The 19,528-nt window shown below is 40.1% G+C and overlaps 2 protein-coding genes across 3 annotated transcripts in view; both read right to left on the reverse strand.

The window, feature by feature from the left end:
* Window positions 1-2,103, reverse strand: part of si:ch211-51h4.2 — a 96,912-nt gene extending 94,809 nt beyond the window's left edge. For both annotated transcript variants that reach the window (XM_034216012.1, XM_034216013.1), the window contains exon 1: window positions 1,941-2,103. In XM_034216012.1, the coding sequence (XP_034071903.1) occupies window positions 1,941-2,094 (154 nt within the window). In that variant the 5' untranslated portion in view covers window positions 2,095-2,103. The remainder of the gene's footprint in view (window positions 1-1,940) is intronic.
* A 14,062-nt stretch (window positions 2,104-16,165) lies between these two features.
* Window positions 16,166-19,528, reverse strand: part of LOC117545952 (inactive N-acetylated-alpha-linked acidic dipeptidase-like protein 2) — a 1,067,198-nt gene continuing 1,063,835 nt past the window's right edge. Inside the window, exon 19 of the mRNA XM_034215999.1 lies at window positions 16,166-17,647. Within this exon, the coding sequence (XP_034071890.1) occupies window positions 17,401-17,647 (247 nt within the window). The 3' untranslated portion in view covers window positions 16,166-17,400. The remainder of the gene's footprint in view (window positions 17,648-19,528) is intronic.

A 19,528-nucleotide genomic window follows, 5' to 3' on the forward strand; every position in this document is an offset into this window, starting at 1 on the left:
GGAAATGTTGATTGGCATTGTTATGGTCTTACATTTACAGACAAAATGGTTCAGATTTCAGCATATTAAAAAAGCGTATCTATGTTGAAGGAGGTTAGAAATATAATATAATAATAACATTTCCGCATTACCCTTTTACAGGTTATGTCCTACTAGCAGGGGTTCATTGGGCTGACCTGCTATAGTTGGTTGGTGTTGGTGTAGGTGGCTCTGTGCTCTGCAGAATGTATGTTGTTCTTTTCTGGAATTATTCCTGTGATTTTTTTTAGATTGCAATACATATTGCAGTTAAATGTAATATCGCAACGTCTGTTTTCTCATAATCTCTACATTAGCAGAGTTGAAATAAATGCTGTGCGGTTTATTCCATTTCGAAAGCACATTTATAAATACTTTTATAAACACCTTTTATAAGTCCTGTTTCTCGCTTGAGGCCAGGAAAAGTCACTGTGACCTTTTTACCTGTGCTGGATTATGGTGATTTGTTATATATGAATGCACCTGCCAATTACCTGAGCAAGTTAGATGCTGCGTATCACAGTGCACTGAGATTTTTGACAAATTGTAAAGCACTTACGCATTACTGTACCCTGTATACCAAGGCGGTTATGCCATCACTTACTGTACGAAGGCTCAGTCACTGGTACTTTTTCATTTACAAAGCCATGTTGGATAAACTACCATCTTATATCTGCTCTCTGATCTCTCTGCGAATTGAAAGTACTTATTGCCTGAGATCGCATGCTGTGGTTTTATTAAATGTGCCAAGTGCTAGGACTGTCTTAGGGAAGAAAGCTTTTAGATGTGCAGCTCCACTAACATTGAACAGTCTGCAAAAAGAATGGAAAATTACCAAGCTAGTACCACCACATGTTTTTAAAGCTCGGTTGGATGCTACAAAATCAGATGCTGGTGGTACCTGTACTTGTGGTTAAATATGTAAATTGTAATCCCTGTACATTTTGCTGTATGATGTCCTTTTGTTGTTCTGTTGTTTATGTCTTCTTGTGGAACCTACTGCTGCAGGTCTCCCTTGAAAAAGAGATCATTGATCTCAATGGGATTTTACCTGGATAAATAAAGGTTTTGAACACCAATTCACACAAATGAATAATAGTGATAAATAACCTCAACATTGATCAACATAATTGTGGTGTTCATTTTTGCCATAATCGTGAAGGATAAAGACAAAGTGTGTTAAAACAGTCATAGCATAACAAGTCGGAAAAAAACAAAAGATATAATAGTATTGTATGACAAAAAAGTCGAAGTAAAGTATGTTAAAAAATATCATTTAAAGTCTTATTATAGTATGTTGAAATATGAAAATAATTCATAGTATGTCGGAAATATCATGAACAAAGTGATAGTATAGTATGACCAAAAATATATTTAAAAAAACCTTGTAATGCATGTCAAAAAATATGAAAAAGAGTATTGTGTGTTGGAAAAAGATGTGAATTGAAATCATAATAATGCAAGTCATAAATAACATGACACAATTCATAATATAGTAAGTTAAAACAATTTGAAAAAACTAATGTATAGTCTCTTAAAACATTGTAAAAAATCTTAATAGAACATTATGTTGTAATATTGTAAGAAGTAAATGAATTCCAGATGAATGTAACTAATAAAAACCCTGTTATTCTTATAGTTGAAGAAACCTATGCGTGTGTGGCGGTTGGCCTGGGCATCCATCATAGCCCTGGCTGGATACCATACATCCAAAGGAATGTGTGGTATCCCCCCCCCCTTCTCCCAACACTTCCAACACCCCCTGTCGAGAGAGCCCCCCCCCCCCCTATTACGAATCCTAAATATGATAAGTGTGCATGTACTCTGCTGTGACAAACCGGATGTTGGTCCTAGCTTGTATTGTGGCGGTCCATCAGTGTGTTGTGCTAGGGTCTGTAACGTCGTGTTGTGTCGGTACTCACAGCACTGCAGGTAAACGAAGCGTACGCTCCACTGTCTGTCCTGCTGGTGCTTCCGCGTGAGTTTGACGGACAGAGGGCTGAGACTGGTGTCGGGGACAGGACAGGAGTTTGTTTGGATTCTTATCTCCTCTGCAACGGTCGCCATCATTTTCATTACCCTATCTCTCCCCCCCCCCACCCCCCCTTCACTCTATGAGGTGTGACTTGTGCCAAAGAACAGATAACTAAGCTAACTGAGCGGAGCGCTGACGTGTCAACCATGGATGCTGAAATAAAATAAATAAATAAACACAGCAGGTACAGAATACATGACTAAAAAGGCATACTGTAGTGTCAGTATGGGCAGCGGCAAATAGGTGCGTTTTTAGTTTTAAAAATAGGAAGTGTTTCGGCGGACGTGCATGATTTAGGCAGTTTGTTCCAAATTGTTGGAATAATAACTAAAAGCTGCTTTTCCATGTTTAGTGGTTATTCTCGGAACAGAGAGCAGACCTGACCCAGAGACCTGAGACTCCTGGATGCTTCATAGTGATGGAGAAGGTCGTCTATACCTCGGTCCTAAGCCATTTAGTGATTTAAAAACTAGCAGTAGTATTTTAAAATCAATTCTTTGGCAGTCTGGAAGCCAGTATAATGATCTCAGAACCGGAGTGATGTGATCCACTTTTCTAGTGTCAGTGCCACTATTATGAGGGCTTTTCTTTCTATATTGTAGCCTGATGTGCACATCGACTGTCAACAAAACAGTTTCTCAGTCCAATGCTAAGTTAGTGGCAGGCCCTGTGTGACTGAAGACTAAAAGGCTACACAAAACCCAAACATGTCCTTAATGTTACTCAAGGCAAATATATGTAATATAACCGTTAGACTGCAGCTAACTGTGGGGCTACACACCCCTCATACTGTGAGTGAATAACTTGAGATGGTTATGTTGCAGGGTTTCCCACATATAGACTATACTTGGGCGGCCGCCCAGGTATATTAACGGCCGCCCAAGTATATTTCGCGACCCATTTAGGTATTTATTTTTTATTTATACATTTATTTTTTAATAATTTTTTTTTTGTATTCGTCCGTGAGCACGACGCCATCTGCGATCGATTAACTTGTGGACAATGATCCCTCGCTCCCTTGCTCTGATCTCGCCTCCTTCTGGCCTGTTAAGTGGCCTGCCTCACACAGGGTGACTGGCTGTCCACATGATGTGGCCTGCCGACATGGCCGCTGTCATACAGATCATAAATCAAAGCCCTTGATTGGTCTCTGTGTGTCATTCAAGCTCAGGATAACCTCAGCTCAGGTGAGGTAAAGGACTCTCTGAGTGTTTAGATAGTTAACTTAGTCTAAGTTCTCAGTGGGTCTCAAATGGTGTGGTCACCATTTATGTAAACACATATGAGGTTAAATCAATAACATAGGTTCAGGAGCATGGCCACGCCTAAAACTCCGCCTCGAACCACGGCCACCCCTATTTATATCCGGCAAAACTGCCGGCCACTGCTTGTCTCCATCCTTTCAACCCACACTCCCTCTCCCTTTCTACCCATACAGTTCCCCTTCCGACTCACACAGAGCGATACATCCATCCATCCCTCTTCCCTCCCTCAACATCCCTACAGCCCCCCATCCCTCCAGCCCGACAGCCCGACAGCCCGGCACCCCGCAGCCCGGCAGCCCGCAGCCCGACAGCGCGGCAGCCCAACAGCCCGCAGCCCGACAGCCCGGCAGCCCAACAGGCCCGCAGCCCGACAGCCCGCAGCCCAACAGCCCGCAGCCCGACAGCCCGCAGCCCGACAGCCCGGCAGCCCAAAGCCCGCAGCCCGACAGGCCGCAGCCCAACAGCCCGCAGCCCAACAGCCCGCAGCCCGACAGCCCGCAGCACCAACAGCCCGACCCAACAGCCTCAGCCCGACAGCCCGGCATCCCAACAGCCGCAGCCCAGCAGCCCGACACGGCAGCCCAACAGCCCAGCCACACAGCCCGAGGCCGACAGCCAGCCCACAGCCCTCCCAACAGCCCTCATCCCAACATCCCTCAGCCAACATCCCTCATCCCAACATCCCACATCCCTACATCCCTCATCCAAACATCCCTCATCCCTACATCCCTTCATCCCAAACATCCCTCATCCCAACATCCCTCATCCCTACATCCCTCATCCCAACATCCCTCATCCCTACATCCCTCATCCCTACATCCCTTCATCCCTACATCCCTCCATCCCTCATCCCTTCATCCCAACATCCTCTGCCCGTCAACATTTATATTTAAACTGTGCATATTTATATACTGTATATACTAACATTTTAATTCCAGGTATTGTCTGGGGGCCCGTAATCAGCCCACGCAGATCATGCCGGAGACGGAACCCCCACTCTCAGTCTCCCACTGCACGGACCACAGCTCGTCCTCCCATATCATCCCTTCACCCCCTCATATCATTCACATGTTACTTCAATAAACTTACAAAAATCACACTGTTGTGGCGTGGTTCCTGCTAGTGAAATTTCCATTTGAGAGGGTAGTGATTGGTCTAATGGATAGTGAGGTGGGCTGAAGATCGGAAGGCTGTGAGTTCAAATGCTGCCAGGAACACCACCACTAGTGTGCCCTTGAGTAAGGCACTTAGCCCTTAGTTACTCCAGGGAGAATGTCCCTGTAATCGGTCATTATAAGTCGCTTTGGATAAAAGCGTCAGCTAAATGAAATGTAATGTGATTAGTAAAATATGCATGAATAAATAAATAAAAAGTTAACTAGGTGAAAAAAGGTAAGATACACTTTTAAAACTTGTTGAGAGAAAACTAGTCTTTGCTGCTGCCTCAAAGAGGAGCAGGGGGAGAGGATGGAGAGGGGGGAGAGGAGGGGGGAGATGAGGGAGACAGGAGAGGCTGATTCAGGAGCACAGACACACTCACAACTATAAATGAACCAAAAATAAATTAATAAACAAGTTTCAGTGTTTTTTTCATATTGGAAATGGTATGTTATTGGTTATGGCCTTGATTTTATGATTATTGAAATGTATACAGTTCTGTTTAATATAGGTGTTTCCATAGATCTAGTCTCTTTATGTTCCCCTCAAAGTGCACCAGATTGATGCATTTAACTCCAAAATAAAAAAATAAAATCTTACCGGGGGGGCATGCCCCTGGACCCCCCTAGAGGATTTGAGGTCCACCTCCACTAAAAATCACATGGATAGGTTCCTAAATACATTTATAAATACATTAATTTTTTTATATAGTAACCCATTTCCATATGTTCATGTGTGGGTGGTAGATTTAAACTATAGGGCTATCAGTATGGGCCCTGCCTGTACCTGTTCGCTCTGCCATCCGTGAAGGGTCTGCTAACAAGCGACCAACAGAAAGGTTAATGTTAATGTTGTTGCACGTCACATCAACCCCCCCGCTACCACCACCCCCCCAAGTATATTTCAGATCTGTGGGAAACACTGTGTTGTCTAAAGGGGAGACAATCATTATGGTATTAGGCCATGCAAATACAGGGTCAACTTTTGGCGCGTTTCCACTGCAGGCCTCGCGCGGTTTGGTTAGGCCTTATTAGGCCCGGCTCACTTTAATGCTGCGCTTCCATTACAGTTTAGGAACTGGGGTAGTTACTATAGTAACGCAGTATAGGTGGAGCCGTGACGTCATCTTCAATGAGAGCCCCAGAAAAACAACACAGCCGTTAGCTCTTAGCACGCAGAGCTCACAGCACTTCATATCTTTTCAGAAACTAGACAAAAGTTAAACAAGTACAAACCACAGACTGCCTGTGTCATGGCGAATACAGTCGCTGGTTTATTTATGTCTGTATAGGCCGTTGTTGTGAGTGTGGACGGTCGGAGCATATCTATCGTTAGCTTAGCCAAGCTCCATTTAGAAAACACGCATTTTAAAAGGGGTTTTCGCCTGCCGTCTGTCTGCAGACTTGTCAAAGCATTAATTCATGGTTTTTACTAACCGGTATCAGTATGTTGTTACTTCGGCATCATTTTGAAACGTGTATTACGATTAAATCACGTTCAAATATGTTCATCTTGTTGTAGTTGTAGGCCCCCTGTTAGTGATTCTCTCTCTAGTTTAGCATACTCAGCCCGACTCAGTCTGGTTGTTCCTGGCCCTAGAACCACGATTTTATGGGGCCAGAAAAACTGTGAATTAGGACCCGCTAGCCGGTACTAGGCCAAGTGGAAACGCAACCAAAAACGGACCCCGCACGGCTCGGCACGCTTAAAGCGAGCTCCGCGCTGCAGTGGAAACGCGCCATTAGTGATAAAATAAGTGTTGCATAATATATGTTCTTGAACAATGTTATTTCATAAATTGTTGTTAATGTAATGATTACATGTTCTCCTTATTCAGTTCCACTATCAGATGATGCTGATGGCGATGGCCCTGAGGGAGAGATGCAGAGCTCATTGGACAGAACTGGCAGGTACAGAGGAAACGGTTTCAATAGGCTATGACTGACACTGAACAAAACCAAAGGAAATGTAATGACAACAGTATAAGCAAGCTATGTTCATGTTCTCTCAATAAGTTATAGTTATTGATCAGAGTTTAATCCATCCCAATGCTGGTTCTTATTCAGTACCAGCAGATGCTGAGGAGGTTGACAAGACAAGTCAAGATTCAGGGTCCAGCACAAGGGAAATTGCAACTGAGTAGGGCAGCAACGTTGTAGATATTGACGATACATCCAGCAAAACGCCCCCAAAACAAACTGGTATGGCCTGGCTGGGTGTATAATTCACGGCCTGACCTATGGTCCCAGTCCGGCCCTGCTGACACATCACACACCCATACACTACACACACATTACTGATTAAACTGATATCACAATTTAGTTACTCTCTTTAAATAAATATACTGTAATTGGAAAATAATCATGTGTGGTGTCCTTGTTTTGTCCGTCCTTGAGCCAGGGCTCCCTATTGTTGTATGTAGGTTATTCTTGTTTTTAGAATGAATTCAGTAATGGTGTGTGTGTAACACAAACATAATAAATCATTGGATAGTGTTTCTCAAATGAAGGGCGAAAATAATGAAATAAAGTAATGTATTAAGACTCAGTGCGAGTTATTACTTTCTTCAAAAATACACAGACATTGCAGCACATCGTTTCAGGTCTTTGCACAGCCTTTCTCAGCAGTAGAGTGCAATGTGTTGGTGAACCTTTGTTTCCTCCTGACAGCTCACTTAAAGGTATACTACTCAATTCAATAGCTTTATTAGCATTACCTCAGTTACATATAGTATTGCCAAAGCTCTGTATAGTTGCAACATCTATACAAAATATAAATATACAATACTCCCCCTTGTGCCCAAAGGGGGACACAACTCTTGTCTTCAGACGTACAGTATGCTTGAGTGCAGCAAAATGTAGAATAGTGACTATTTTTTTCAACTAAACATCATAAAACAATACATATTTTAGTAAACGGGACATTATAATCTCCGCACATTAACTCTATATTTGCCTCTACCATGGTGCCAAAATGAAACGAAATAAAATAAACAATATATAGGGGTTGCTTCTTCTCTGAACTTCTATGTACTGCATCCCTCCATATCAAATAAACCATAAACAAATACATTACATTACATTACATTACATTGCATTTAGCTGACGCTTTTGTCCAAAGCGACTTACAATAAGTACATTCGACCAGGAAGACACAACCTTGAAGAAAACAGAATCATATAAGTATATCAGGTTTCATAGAGCCAAACATTTCAAGTGCTACTCAACTGCCTTTAGGTAATCCAGTCCTTTATTGGTATAAAAGTGCTTCGTTAATCGTTCTAACGCTCGAAGTGGAGTCGAAAGAGATGAGTTTTCAGTTTGCGCCGGAAGATGTGCAAGCTATCTGCCGTCCTGATGTCAATGGGGAGCTCATTCCACCATCTTGGAGCCAGGATAGCAAACCCACGTGTTTTCGCCGATGGGAACTTGGGTCCCCCTCGCAGCGAGGGCGCAACGAGTCGTTTGGCTGATGCAGAGCGTAGTGCACGCGCTGGGGTGTACGGTTTAACCATGTCCTGGATGTAGGAAGGGCCAGATCCATTCGCAGCACGGTAAGCAAGTACCAGTGTCTTGAAGTGGATTCTAGCAGTTACCGGAAGCCAGTGAAGGGAGCGGAGGAGCGGAGTGGTGTGGGAGAATTTAGGAAGGTTGAAAACCAGGCGAGCCGCTGCATTCTGGATGAGCTGCAGAGGTCGGATGGCACATGCAGGTAGACCAGCCAGGAGGGAGTTGCAGTAGTCTAGGCGTGAGATACATAAAGTCGTGTTCACTGCAGCGATCTATTTCACACACAAAACTATGAAAACGTGGTGACACAGTGGCGTTTTCTGCTGGAGACAGGGTCGGTGTCATGGGGGGTCATTCGCGGGCCATGCCCCCCCAAATGAGTCACTGTGCCCCCCCAACGCAGGGTTGGCAAGCCTTGCCACTTTGCCGTTTTTTTCTTTTTCTAATCATATAAGTGAAAACGTTTCCACTAAAGGTTTTTTGTGTGAAATACATCAGAAATAAAGAATACAAATATAAAACACAGCCTGAGGTGTGCTCACTGCTGCTCTCTGATTGGTGTGTTGCTTGACCAATGACCCCCGACCTTTTTTTGGTTATCATTACGTGGCTGTGTGTTTAGATGAAAGCCCAGTGGCGATCTGTTCATCTGTTATACTGATTATACAGTAAAGCCATCGAAAATAATATGATATACAGTACAGTACAAGTACATGGGTCTCTGTGTTTTATTCAAGCTCGGCTCTGTGTGTGTGTGGCACGAGCGCATTTTGTGAGTGCGCGAGCGGTAACGTGGAATGTTGTTAGCATCTGGTTAGCTAGCTATGCTAACGGATATAAAGGGCTGTTTCTACACCAAGGTGGAGGAGAGTCCTCTCCTGTCAGACTGTGAGGATCTTATAACGTCAGCTCAGTGAGGTAAGGACTCTCTCAGTGTTTAGATAGTTCACTTTAGTGTAGGTTATCTCAGTGGGTCTCAAACGGTTTGGTCACCATTTATGTAAGTATTTTCGAGGAATACCTTTATATGATCATTATAGTTATTAAAGAGAGAATAAATGAAAAACGGGTATGAAATACTATAGGACAGTACCACAAGAATACAGTTTAAAAGGGGAGTGATTAGTAAAATATCCATAAAGAAAAAGTAAATCTGTGTACAGTTCTGTTTCATATGGATGCTGAGAGATGTAGGCTATCCATAGATCTCTTCATTTTGCTCTCAAAGTGCACCAGATTGATGCATTTAACTTAAATATTTTAAAAATAATCTTCCCGGGGGAGCATGCCCCCAGACCCTCCTAGAGGTTAGGTCCACTCCCACCTAAAACATGTTCACATGGATAGGATACTAAATACATTTGCACACTTTTTATATGGTGGCCTATGTCCATATCAAATCAAATCAAGTTTTATTTATATAGCACATTTTTCAACGATTTTTGGTCGAGCCAAAGTGCTGTACATATAATAAAAAAAAACCTACAGTAAAGACACTTTACAGCAAATACAACAGCACAGTTTGTGCAGAATATCAGTATGAGAAAACGACACCCTCTGTCCTTATATGTTTCTGTTTTGGTGGTCGTGCCAGCCACAACCGTGCATGTATGCACAAGTCATAGGTGCGCTATACAATAGCACTACACCCCTGCAATGTGTGTGAAAGACAATAGACTTTACAGCATGTTTTTTTAAATTGAAGTTGCGTTGATGTTTGTGTGTTGGTTGTTGACGGCAGTGTGTGCCCCCCCTTGGTAAATGATTGCCCCCCATTCGATTTGTTCTAGAGCCGACCCTGGCTGGAGACCAAGGGAAGACAGGCTTCTGTTTTTTCAGCCTTTGTTATCATTTTGATAATTACAAATATATATTCTTGTTTGTGGTTGTTTTTGCGTTCAGGGCATACAAGGGGTGTAACATCATTTTAATACCAGAAATATATTGAAATAGAGTGAGTTCGTTCATTGGCACAAATCACACCTCATACTCCTCCTCTCTTCTGTATCGCTCTCTCCTCTTCATCCCGCCCCTTTCGCGACGTGTGAACGCGCACGGTCCTCCGGATGCTGCACCTCCCCGATGTTGCTTTCTGTGTGAGCAGCATACTCTGGAACTGTGCGGTATGTGCCCATAGAGCAGTAGACTGTATACTAAAGGCATACTGTGAATTGTAAATAAGCAATCTGTATGTAAAAAACCACCTGTATGTACATTGTAAATAAGCCATCTGTATGTCTTATATGTCTTATAGTCTTAAATGACATGATGAATTGGAAATGGGGGACCCTGATGTAAACAAGACGAAAGTCTTTCTCTGGTCTGCATCCCCTTAACAATTGTATGTTTTGAGCTGTACTGTACTGTACCCAATATACAAGCTGTTAATAAACTTTTCAATCAATCAATCAATCAATGGGCCATGAGTTTATGTTTTCATGATTAACATTTTTCATCTATTTATTATTTGTATTTAATTTTGTATTTATATTCACTTATTTATTTATCTTTATACTATTTTTTAAAACTGTTGTAATTGTTTATTTAGTTATTTTTATAATGTATTTATTAATGTATTATTTCATTTATTAATTCCTATATTTATTTATATATATATATTACTATGTAATTTGCTCAGACAGAAGTAATTCAGCCATGTTTACTTAAAACTTTGAAGCCTTGTTATAAATAAATATTAAGTGTGATGGTTAATAGGCTCCATACAAACATAGCATTGACAGAGAAGTGTAGTATGGGGGCTCATAACAGACACTGGAAATACATCCGTTTTATTATTTGCAAATAAAATAATTCCTCCTCTCATCTGACTGACTGTTATGCTCAACTCAGGAACCCAAGTACATTTCACTAGTAAAGGGCTGGACCAGAGTATCATATTATTTGTTGTTATTTGTTTTAAATTTTGGGATTTTAATTTGATAAAACATGAAAACTGAACTTAAGTACAATTAGTTTGAAGTATTTGTACTTCAGTCTTTTTCATGCTTTGTTAACCACTTAGAGATGTCCGGAACCAAAGAGGTGTCGTTCAAGACTTGATCAGAACACAAATACAGAGTGATCCAGACTTAATGAAAAATAATGGAAAAACTGATGGAAAAAACCAAACATTTAGGCCGAATGTGTTTAGGTCCTTTGCATGTGTATATTATTTTTACCGTGTATATAATTAAGAGCGTGAAAAACGAAATTCTCTCTTGGGGATTAATGAAGCTGCTTATTCTTCTAAAAACAATTGATTCAATACCAAAACTTAAACGGGCTCCGACCCGCCCACATCCATGTGTTAGCAGGGACAGAAGTTAGGCCACATGCATAAGCAACCATTTTGTTGCAGAAATGTTTAGTTTTAAATATGTGAACGATGAGTGTCCTGTTGTGTTGTCTTAACAGTTTTCTGTGACACAAGCAACAACATACAAACGTTTTGAAAATGGTCTTTATTGCATTAGAAATTCAAGACTTGAACACTCAAAAGGGACATAAAACATGCTAGGAAAATCCCTGCTTATGCTACTGAAGAAAATATGTCATGCATACAGAAATGAGGCCATACTGAATGACTTAACTCATAATAACAGTGTTACATTTGAGAGTCAAAGTCAGCTTATTTAAAAGTTACATTTGAAAGTGTTTGGTAGGTTTTCAAAGAAGACATTTTTGATTGTTAAGTTTGATTAAATGTACAACTCAGCAAACTCATAATAGAATACAGAGTGACTATGTGTTCTGGTTAAATGCAAAGATTTGGAGAATCTATTTAAACAGAAACATCACAAAGAACATTTACAATGTTGCGCAAATTCCACAATAAAGCAGGTATTGATTATTTCAATTAAAATGACATAACATTGCCAAATAGTTCAACTTAAGCCTCTTAATGTTTGAATACATACTGTACACAGTAAAAACCTCATTGTACAAACAAGTTAAGGTGTTTCCCTCCTATGAGTTGAGACCTCTTAAGAGGTAGGGTGGAGGCCCTGGTTGTTTCTACGTTACTACTAGTTATACAACAATCCAACTCAAAAGACATGACAACCTATTTTTGAGCAAACAAGGTCAAGAACCTTTTTTATGCTTAATAGCACAAACAAGCATAAAGTCATTGCACAATAATGAGTAAGTAATGATAACGTGTTATCATGCAAGCATAACACAGAACAGATGCAGAAGATTCATGCAGCGATGCAAGTGTGTTATTATGGCACATATTTAGAAGCCACTGCTTTGTCGAGGGAGCCTTTGTGATGCTAACTTCTGGGTCGGCCGAGAAAAAGATGTCATCACTGCACCACTCTGCCGTTGCAGCTGGTGTGATCCTATTGCCTGATGTCTCTAGTTATATCTGTGCTACATACACAATTTGCAGACATGATTGAATGTTGCCTGATGCTGCTTACAGTATGCTAACTTTTTGCCCCAGAAAGTGTCAATAAAAAGTATGCCTTAACTTTAAACAATACATTGCATTACAAAAAACATTCAACAATGCAACTTTTCTCTTGATACGGGAACGTACCATGCAGATTTTAAATGTTCACCTTGCATAATTCATCCATTTTCAAAAGTTTGAGGGTTTTAGCAGTCTGCATTTACCACAAGTAGCAAATGTGCAAACCTTAACGATGTTAGCTGTAGCTACACACATGGTGTGTTTTCTATTGGTTTTGTATGCAATTGCACTGCAACAAAAATGAACCTTGTGTTCTAACATGCGTTACATCAATGCAAATCTTGATTGTAATCAATGTTTTGGGTTTCCATACTTATACATTAAAGCATTTTTATCATAAAAGGCACATGATTTAAAGCAATGCACATTTATTTTTTGGATCCCTGAAAAGCTTTCATTTTCGTAAATCAGTATTGCAAATCTATTTATTTACACATTTGACAATCAAATATTAAATAGCAAATTATCCCTACAAAATGTTGTGTATCAAATGTGTTGCACATTAAATGTAATTATTCAAAAACACGTTTTCGAGACTAAAAATAACCAGTTTCATCATTATGACTGTGGACGCACTAAATACTAGAACAGTAGGTTAAACTCCCAACAATTATGTTTCCATCCAACAAATTAGCTTTTCATTAACTTGAGAAAGATATTTTCTCCTGGATTAGAATTGTTCTTGTTTATTACAAATGCATTTCTGATCAAGGTCAACATAAGTCAGTGTATAGCAGAGATCGGGTTGGCTGGATGAACACAAAAAAGGGACTTTCATCCAATGTGGCTCGTGTGAAACTAAAGTCGATGTTCACTTTAACCCATTTAAGTCCTTAACTTCAATAGCGTAACAAGATTTATTATTGTGCCTCATAGTTCTGTTGCCTAAACATTACAAAATAGTTTAAAACTGCGATCATAATCCAGGAAGAAATACTTTGCCTTGAAATGTAATTGAAAATGCAGTTTAGTTGTATTGGAACATTCATTTTAGGACACAGGGTTTTAGGAATAAACTGATTAACTGGGAATATAAAGAAGCAATTGTAGTAATGGCTGTGTAAGAAATCACATACTAAGGGACTACATACCTCATACAAAATGTGCACATACTGCATATTACATACTACCTAGTAGATTAACGATTACTGTAAGTATAATTGTACTAGTATTGGTAAAAGATGTATCAGATGACCGCCAGCGGCTCTCACATCCCTGAAAAACGTGCAGCTCATTTCCAAACAGGCCTTACTTTAATAAACTGATCACATATTGGGACTCTAAATATTTACTTTTTTTTTGCATTTAAAATGATGTATACTCATTAATTAAGTGACACATTACCAGTGTTTAGCTTAGCTTTAAATCTTATAAAACCGACTCAGTCACAAAGCACCCAGATGCAATGCATTGTGGGGCAGTTGACTGGGTCGAGCACTGTAAGATCATGCTGCATACTCAGATATTCTTTCTCACGTGGCATTCGTCTTGCATTTCTTGCATACAAGAAATGCACATACTATGCTGTGTGAATGTCATACTTAAGACGGCTAGTGCGTCAGTATGAGGTTTCAAACACGGCCAATAATGTTGGTATTCTTCTATCCAAAAGTATTTCTCGGTTTTTCTCATTTCAAAGTGTACAAAATTCAGATTTCATTCAGCAGGTCTCCCTTGAAAAAGAGATCAATGATCTCAAGAGATACACCTGGATAAATAAAGGTTTGAAATGAAATGAAAATGATCCTTCTATCCAAAAGTATTTCTCGGTTTTTCTCATTTCAAAGTGTACAAAATTCAGACTGCATAAGAAATTACAAGCTATAGCTCTCTTTCCATCATGCTAAAAAACATTCAAACTATTACAAATAACTTTATGTACGAAACTGTTTTTTTGGTATAAAATAGTGCTTTACTCGCTTTTTTTCACACAAAGACTATTCTAGCAAACATCATGCCTAACTACAAAAAACCCAGAAACCCCATTTACGCATATTTTTTACATAACTGTGAATCACATGACTCAGTGGAATTTGAAAGGATTAGACCTGCTGATCTGGTTTCTGATTGGCTAGATTGAGATTTGATTACAGTTTAAGAACCATTGCCCTTCCTCACAACAATTATGTTTTTGGAATAGCATTTTGAGATATTAATATCAAACTGTATCAAAAACGGTATTTCTCAGGGCTCTGTGCAGACTATTAGAAGCCAATATGTCAGCTTTTAAGTCCTTAATCTCTGGTCCTGAGCAAAGTGCTGCACAATGAGAGAGATGACTGGATGGTGGCATTCATTAGGGAGAGAATGTGAGGAGAATAAAGAGACAGAGGAGGCAGATGGATATTATTGACTGATGCTATGTAAAACATTAGCAGTTTGCAGACATTGGGAAAATGGCAGAGAATGACAAGTGGCGATTGAGAACAATTGTCAAACAGTGCATAATGGTTGTAAATGCATCCATCTGGAATTACTGCGCCTTGTGATTCCCATTCTGCAGTTTATCTTCACTTATGAGCGCCAAAGCATTGGAGTGTTTCAACTCATTTACTCTGGGAGATTGTTATGAATGCTGCTTAGTTAGGACTGAGAAGCCAAGTGTGGCAGAATGTAGCTGTTTTCAAGTACTGGCTGATTCAAATTAAGGAAGATTATTAAAAAGCGTTTTCGTATCGTGTCAGGACTCATTTTGCTCCTGGTTCGATTGTTACCAGCATATTAAGTAGACGTGACTATCAGCCATTTGGATGCTTTTCATAAGGTCCATGCTACACAAACTAAAACGTTTTATCATCTACTCACACGGTAAAACACAAAAAGACCTATTAAGTGAAGGTGTGCCATGCCATTGTTCTGAAAGCAAATGGCCATTGTTCAGTAGTCCACACTACGAAGTTGGACTGTTCGGGGACTTGAACAGGCGACCGTCTATACACCAAGCCAACTCGCAACAACCGAGCTCCTGCCGTCCAACTTTTCCAACACAGCAGGCACAAAACACAGGACTTCCACACATAGACGGTATGACGTAGACATAGTAATTGTGACATCACCCGTTGGTTTGTGTCAATCCCAAGGTAGCCATGTCCAAAAGAATACCCTGCTTTTGTGTCTATTTTACTGTCAATGGGACCACACTTACAAGTAAACATTGTGCTTTATTGAAACAAAATTGAGATTTTAAATGAGGCGATAAACCCATCAGGTAAATGTTTACCAAGGTAATAATCAATTGTCAAGTTTTTTTTCCATTGACTTCTTTGCAATCCGACTTGTCACTACTAGAGGACTTGTGTCCACAATGTTACGTTTCACTTTTACTTTGTAAATAACGTAGTTATTTCAATCCAACACCTTATCAAGTCATTTTGTTGTATTTGCCAATAACGGTATTTAATATGCTGATAACATTTGAAAGGAGTGCCATATTACAGACAATATTTTCAATATCAGTCCCTTATTTATTTTCGAATGCTTCCTCCCTTGTCTCTCTCAATGCTACCCTCCGGTTGCTCTGTTGGCTTGCACAGGGATAGACTACCACAATGTGCCTCCCACAATGAAGCCAACTGCTTCTTTTCATCTGACAGCAAGGATTTAACCAGCTTTACCAGCAGGAGAAGCTAGTGTGAGCAACAAGGACATGCTCCCCCACCAGCCACCCACCCCCACCAGCCACCCACCTGTTTGTGTTGTTTGGGGATCCAGCCTAAAGCCAGAGGCATCCGTAAGCAGGTACTGACCCCCAGTCTCTGCAGCGATGAGTGGGTGTTTAATGTCTAGGCTCACTAAAGTCATCTACACACACACACAACTGAAACAGTCATTTTAACTGTTTTACTCCAAGGGTGCTACCCAATGACTACACTGCAGGATATAAAAATAGGGTTTAATTTGAATTGCTTAAAGCATTAAATCCCTTAAATATCTGTTGTTTGAAACGTGAGTTATTGCTCTTCAACAACAGTAAAAGGTTTTAAGATGCCATGGCTTACATTGATTTTGGAGCAGCTAAAGGTTCTGACAGTAGAATGGCTTATTTCTTAACAAGGCATTTTTAGATTACTGCCAATTGCCGTTTTAAAATTCTTAGGTGACACAATTTTAAAATGTATTCATTGCGGAGATTCAGCAAACACAACTCTGGCCAAATCTGGTAAATTGTGCAATGTGATTCTCCAAAAGCTTTTAGAATAAAAAACATTTGACATTAATCATTTAAAAAAAACTGTCTCTTAAAACAGATGTGGTCACAAAACTATATTGACCATATCAGGAAATTGTCACGTGAATTTATTTGATCTTACCCCTGTGTCACGATGGCTGCATCTAAAGTGTTAACACATGTAAATATGTTCTCTTTCTACACCTGAAGAGACATAATTCAGATTTTTCTAACCTTTTTTTGTATCAGGTAATATTAATGCTTTAGTTTTCTTTAAAAAAAAAAAAGGGATTTGTTTGGATAAAATGCATCTAAAAAAGAGCAAATATCAGGTGAAGGACATGTAATATTTAAACAAATATCCTATGCCTTTTATTGCTGGTCTGCTATCATTGGAAGAGGGTAGTGCAATTTAAATGACCCAATATGTGTCAGAAGTCCACATTATTTGCATATCAAAGAGCTAGTGTGCAACAAGTTGATTTTAATACATTCATTATTCACGACCCTTTAAATGAAAATCGTTAAAAAAACATTTCTTACTTGATTCGGGATTGGATATTGTTGTGTTCAATATTAGTTATTAAGGAAGTTATGACGGGTACAAATACCACTATGGGATTTTTGTATTTTTCTTTTATGTTCCCTCTCAATGAGTGTGTGGATTCTTAACTTAAGATAAGGTTATGGATTTTGGACTTTATTGACTGGAAAAGTGGCCATTTTTCCTCAAGTGCATTATGTTCACTTGTGGGTCTTTGTCAGCTTAATCATTTTTTATCATTTGGGTAATTTTCAAACAAGCCCATGCCAAAACACACCAGCCTCTCTGCGGAGCGGATGGCCCGGAGGATGAGGGACAGAGACTGGTTCATGGTGCTGTGACAGAGCACTTCCTTGGCTGCCGAGTTGTGTTTGAGAGCTCTGCTGGTGACGTTGCAATGCAGGACGGCTTCCTGTGAGAACCTGAGGACGGAGAACTGAGGGGTCCTCCCTGGGAGGCTGTACAGCAGGTTCCTATAGGGAGAAGGTGAGAGAGAAGGAGGACAATGTGTGTGAATAACTTCATATAAGTGGAAAATTGCCTCATTCCAACTGGACAAATAACCCACTAGTACTGACTGTAAACCATCCGCTCCTGCTTCAACACACACAAAGTGTTGCTTCTTTCTGTTGCTATGTGACCAGCGTTACATTGGATAAGTAGTCAAAACAATAATAATGTAGATAATATTAGATATGAGGCAGCAGTAGCTCAGTCTGTAGGGACTTGGCTTGGGAACCGAAGGGTCGCTGGTTCAATTCCCAATCATACCACACATATTGAATGTGGACTGATAGCTGGAGAGGTGCCAAGGTGTCCTCGAGCAAGATGTTCTTGAACAAGGCACAGACAACTGCACCTTAATATACTTAATCCAAATTTGGGAAACATTATTCTCACAATAATTTATTATTCTTTATTGCATTCATTTGTATAGTACTGTATCATGTCTGTATCATCTTTTGTTTCATTTGTATTTTCTTTGGTTTTACACGCTCGAAAAAAATAAAATAAACTAAACTAAACAATAGCCGCCTGTTAACAGGCTTTACAGGTCTGCTGAAAATATAATGAAATACAATAATTGATTAACATAAACAGTAAATACATGCATATCTACAGTAGAAAATACATATATCTATTGAGTATCTAAAGAATACGCAATATAAAATGTATAGAATAAATGTGAATACTCTATAATAGATTAACTATAAATTCAATTAATTATTACAGCTTATTAACTAAAAAAACATACAATCAATATGTTGTCCTCAAAGAAACCAGTCTCCATTGAAAGAAACAGCAATTTGACCTTGCTCCTGCTAGTAGAAATATACTTCATTCTGACTCAATAGAAACAAAATACAACTCAAAACCACCTTGATCAGTCTTTCCATTGTTCCAACAATCACAATTGGTTGAAATAAACCAAATGCACCAAGATTGGTCGGAAAGGAAGTAAGTAAGTAAGTACAACTTTATTTATATAGCACCCTTCTCAATATGAATGTACAAAGTGCTTTACAGTATACAGTACACAATACACAATTCATAGTACAAGTATAAAATGTAGAATAAAAGGCATAAAACACAGCAGGTAAAACACAGTATAAAACACCAATGACAAACAGCTACAAACACACCTCCTCCGGCGCCCCAAAGGCCTGTCGGAACAGGTGAGTCTTTAGCTGCCCCTTAAAAATCTCTACTGAGACAGAGGCTCTCAGTGTCCGGGGGAGTTTATTCCAAAACCTTGGGGCCACCGCCTCAAAGGCACAGTCCCCCTTAGTTTTTAGCCTGGTTCGGGGCACCCTTAGGAGGCCTTGCTCAGAGGACCTCAGGGCCCGGGTTGTGATGTGCGGGTGGATAAGGTCGTTGATGTAGGCTGGGGCTTGGCCATGGACAGCTCTATATGTGAAAACCAAGACCTTGAATTGGGTTCTGAGATGGACAGGGAGCCAGTGCAGGGCGGAAAGGATCGGAGTGATGTGGCAGGTTTTTTGAGACCGAGTGAGCAATCGGGCTGCAGCATTTTGGACCTGTTGTAGCCGGTTTATCGATGTTTTATTGAGGCAGGAGAAAAGGGCATTGCAATAATCAAGCCGGGATGAAATGAAGGCATGGATAGCCATCTCCATTTCTGCATTTGATAGAACCCCCCTGAGCTTGGCAATGTTCCTGAGATGGAAAAAACAGGCACGGGTCAGGAGTTTGATATGTTTGTCTAGTAGCATTGACTGATCGAAGGTAACACCAAGGTTTTTGATGTTTGCCCTAACGTTACCACTAAATGAACCCAGGTGGCTTGCTACCTTAGAGGCGATGTTATCAGCCGCTAAAGCCAATACTTCTGT

The sequence above is a fragment of the Gymnodraco acuticeps genome, unplaced genomic scaffold, assembly GCF_902827175.1.
Source record: "Gymnodraco acuticeps unplaced genomic scaffold, fGymAcu1.1, whole genome shotgun sequence".
Classification (NCBI taxonomy): domain Eukaryota; kingdom Metazoa; phylum Chordata; class Actinopteri; order Perciformes; family Bathydraconidae; genus Gymnodraco; species Gymnodraco acuticeps.